Source organism: Capsicum annuum, unplaced genomic scaffold (genome assembly GCF_002878395.1).
Source record: "Capsicum annuum cultivar UCD-10X-F1 unplaced genomic scaffold, UCD10Xv1.1 ctg69059, whole genome shotgun sequence".
Lineage (NCBI taxonomy): Eukaryota > Viridiplantae > Streptophyta > Magnoliopsida > Solanales > Solanaceae > Capsicum > Capsicum annuum.
This window is the reverse complement of record NW_025878657.1, coordinates 1-3,131: the sequence shown is the minus strand read 5'-3', so window position 1 is coordinate 3,131 and position 3,131 is coordinate 1. Positions and strand designations below refer to the sequence as shown.

Sequence of the window (3,131 nt, the reverse complement as noted above, 5' to 3'; positions counted from 1 at the left end):
AGCTTCCACTTCATCCATCCCGCCCCAATACGGTGCGAGACATCCTCATCAATCTCACCGTTACTCTGGATCACGGACCCGAGATACTTGAAACTCTCCCTCTTACCTACCTCCTGTGATTCCAGCTTCACTACTACCTCGTTCTCCCTCCTCATGTCATTAAACTTGCATTCCACATACTCTGTCTTGCTTCTGCTCACCCTGAACCCTTTAGACTCAAGGGTTTGCCTCCACACCTCTAATTTGTCGCTCACACCCTCTCGGGTCTCAGCTATCAGAACTACATCGTCTGCAAAAAGCATACACCACGGCACCTCCCCTTGAATACGCCGCGTCAACACATCCATTACCACTGCAAACAAAAAGAGACTAAGAGTAGATCCCTGATGCAACCCTGTCCGGACCGTGAAATGTTCTGAGTCTCCTCCCGCCGTCCTCACCTTAGTTTTCGCTCCATCATACATATCCTTGATCACAGATGGATCACAAATCTTACAATTTATACCATTACCAAAACCTTAAACCTCAGCAGCATATACGCATACTAGGAAAAGACAAGCCTCCTGAGAAATACAGAATAAGTTATAACACTCTTCCTTAGCAAAGGAAGCAAAAACAAATGCGCCTGATTATTTCTCATCTTATAATGCTTTGAAACTTCTAAGGTCGTCCAAACATCACTAAGCTGTTAATGGTATTTTTTGATAAAATAAGTTGTAAATGGTACTTGAATCATGACTAGATAACTAAGTTCTGCAACTTTTCAGAAGCCTTTTATTCCAAAAAAGACGCCCGGTATGGAAGATACTGAGAGAGAGGGAACAAATAATACAGTAGAACGAAGCTTTTGAAAAAAAGAAAAAACTTAATTGATCTGGGTTTTTTTCTAAAAGAAAGGACATTTCCAGAAGACATCTCCACCTAAGAGCGACAGACATTTTCCTATCCATTTGAGTAAAGCAACTGCATCCAATTCCTACTTATAGAAATGTTCCCTACGCCAGAGACCACCTTCAAACCTCCCTACTAAGAGGGTCACATCGTCCCAAAAGACAATTGACCAACTCTTGCCCAGAAGCTGCCACATAATATCTTTCTAGCAACTCCCTAGGGAACCTGAAGCATAGAGTAGAGGTAAAGCAAAAACACAAAGTTTTTTTTATATGTACACAAAAACAGAATCCTGAATGATACTTCAAGAAGTAACGGATCTGGATCGACTCTTAGGGCAATTCTACATGCAGTTAATGTCAGCTTAGATAGAACATTCCACTGTGGGAATAAGTGAGATAATCTACCACAAGACTTCTGACATAATCATGTCCTTCAGACAGGGTCACAACTCAAAAACATGTAAAAAATAGTTAAGACATAAAGGAAGCCTCTTTTACGATCTTGTAAGAATATGGTGGGAGCATCCGCATTTGGAAGTAAGTGATGATGTTATAGTCCCTACTTCCTAGCATATGCTCCATGTTCCTCAAAATCATCCCAATTGAAACATAAGCCACAAGGGTGTTTGTTCCCCATCAAAAACCACAAGGGTGTTTGTGTTATAAATAGAGATATTGTTAAAGTGAACAGATTAGTATTTATTGTAGAAATATAACATATGTGAAACAGCCGACCTCTGAAGTTCTGGCCATGGATCATTAAGTCGTAGATCGTCTAGAAAATGGTCAGGCTTTGATTCAATTACTGTATGTTCCTGCATATAGAAGAGAAAGAAATGATCAACACAAATGATATCACATTTGACAAGAGTTCTATCAAACAAACACATTGTAACGTCTATGCTCCTTCATTGTTTTACTCTATTCCTATCACTTGATGATTTTCTTTGCTACAACATTAGTTCCTCATATTACAATGAAATAGAAGATTCATGTCAATGCTAGTCACTGGTCACCCACAGTTCTCTATCAAGACAGGATTTCACAGTTGCATCAGTCCTGAAATAATAACTAAGCAGCATTAAGATTACCTTCACACTGATCCTGACAAGACCCATGAGGCCATATGATCGTGCAAATATTAAAATAATATTTGCCTCCCGACATATTCTATCCAATTTTACCATGGAATCTTCAACCAGCTGAAATAGAACAGAAAAAGCATAAGACAAAATTGTCAGAAATTCCAGTGCACTGCTATCTGCTGATAAGGCAATTACCATTGTTACGCATTTAAATAATCAGTTGAGCTAGATGGCGAAGGAAACAGATTGTTTTTGTTTGAACCTTTATCGTTCTTTTTCTGTTTTTATTTTTATGAGGTGGCAGAATACATAAATAGTACAACAACAACAACAAACCCAGTGTATTCCCACCTGGTGGGGTCTGGGGGGTAGGATGTACGCAGTCCATACCTCTACCTCTGAAGAAGTAGAAAGGCTGTTTCCGATAGACCCCCGGCTCAAGACACGCGGTACCACACAAACACATAGTAAAGCACAGCACAAGATTACAAGATTACATAATATAAATACGGCACCCATAAGTAATATAAAACAGAGGAAAGCACACAGATTCATAATAAAACATGGGACACGGACTCCTAACAGGAATAAACCCCCACCAAGTAGTTCCCTATACTAGCGACTCAGACTGGCCCTAGTCCACTGCCCTGATTCGCGTCCTCCAGACCTTCCTATCTAGGGTCATGTCCTCGGTGAGCTGTAACTGCTCCATGTCTCGCCTAATCACCTCACCCCAGTACTTCTTCGGCCTACCCCTACCCCACTTAAAACCATCCAACGCTAGCCTCTCACACCTACGGACCGGGGCATCCATGCCCCTCCTCTTCACGTGTCCGAACCATCTCAATCGGGCTTCCCGCATCTTGCACTCCACTGGTGTCACACCAACCTTCTCCCGGATGTTCTCATTCCGAACTCTATCCCCTCTAGTCAGCCCACACATCCAGCGCAACATCCGCATTTCTGTCACCCTCATCTTTTGGATGTGAGAGTTCTTAACTGGCCAACACTCCGCTCCATACAACATGGCCGGCCGGACTACCGCCCTGGAGAATTTGCCTTTAAGCTTAGGCGGCACCTTCTTATCACACAGCACCCCCGACGCGAGCTTCCACTTCATCCATCCCGCCCCAATACGGTGCGAGACATCCTC

At 42.4% G+C, this 3,131-nt stretch overlaps 1 protein-coding gene across 1 annotated transcript; it reads right to left on the bottom strand.

Moving 5' to 3' along the window:
- Positions 1 to 454: 454 nt before the first annotated feature.
- On the bottom strand, positions 455 to 2,296 carry LOC124894069 (NEDD8-activating enzyme E1 regulatory subunit AXL-like). The gene is made up of 2 exons (XM_047404819.1): positions 1,985 to 2,296; positions 455 to 1,708 (listed from the first exon to the last, which is right to left on the bottom strand). The coding sequence occupies exons 1-2, from the start codon at positions 2,174 to 2,176 to the stop codon at positions 1,586 to 1,588; spliced, it is 315 nt and encodes a 104-aa protein (XP_047260775.1). The 5' UTR covers positions 2,177 to 2,296; the 3' UTR covers positions 455 to 1,585.
- Between the last annotated feature and the right edge of the window lie 835 nt (positions 2,297 to 3,131).

What these genes read in the sequence shown, in the direction of transcription:
- LOC124894069 (XM_047404819.1), bottom strand. Translation starts at nt 2,176, where the DNA reads ATGGTAATTGCCTTATCAGCAGATAGCAGTGCACTGGAATTTCTGACA. An exon ending in TTGTCAGGATCAGTGTGAAG is followed by an intron (nt 1,709 to 1,984) that starts GTAATCTTAATG and finishes TTCTATATGCAG; the next exon opens with GAACATACAGTAATTGAATC.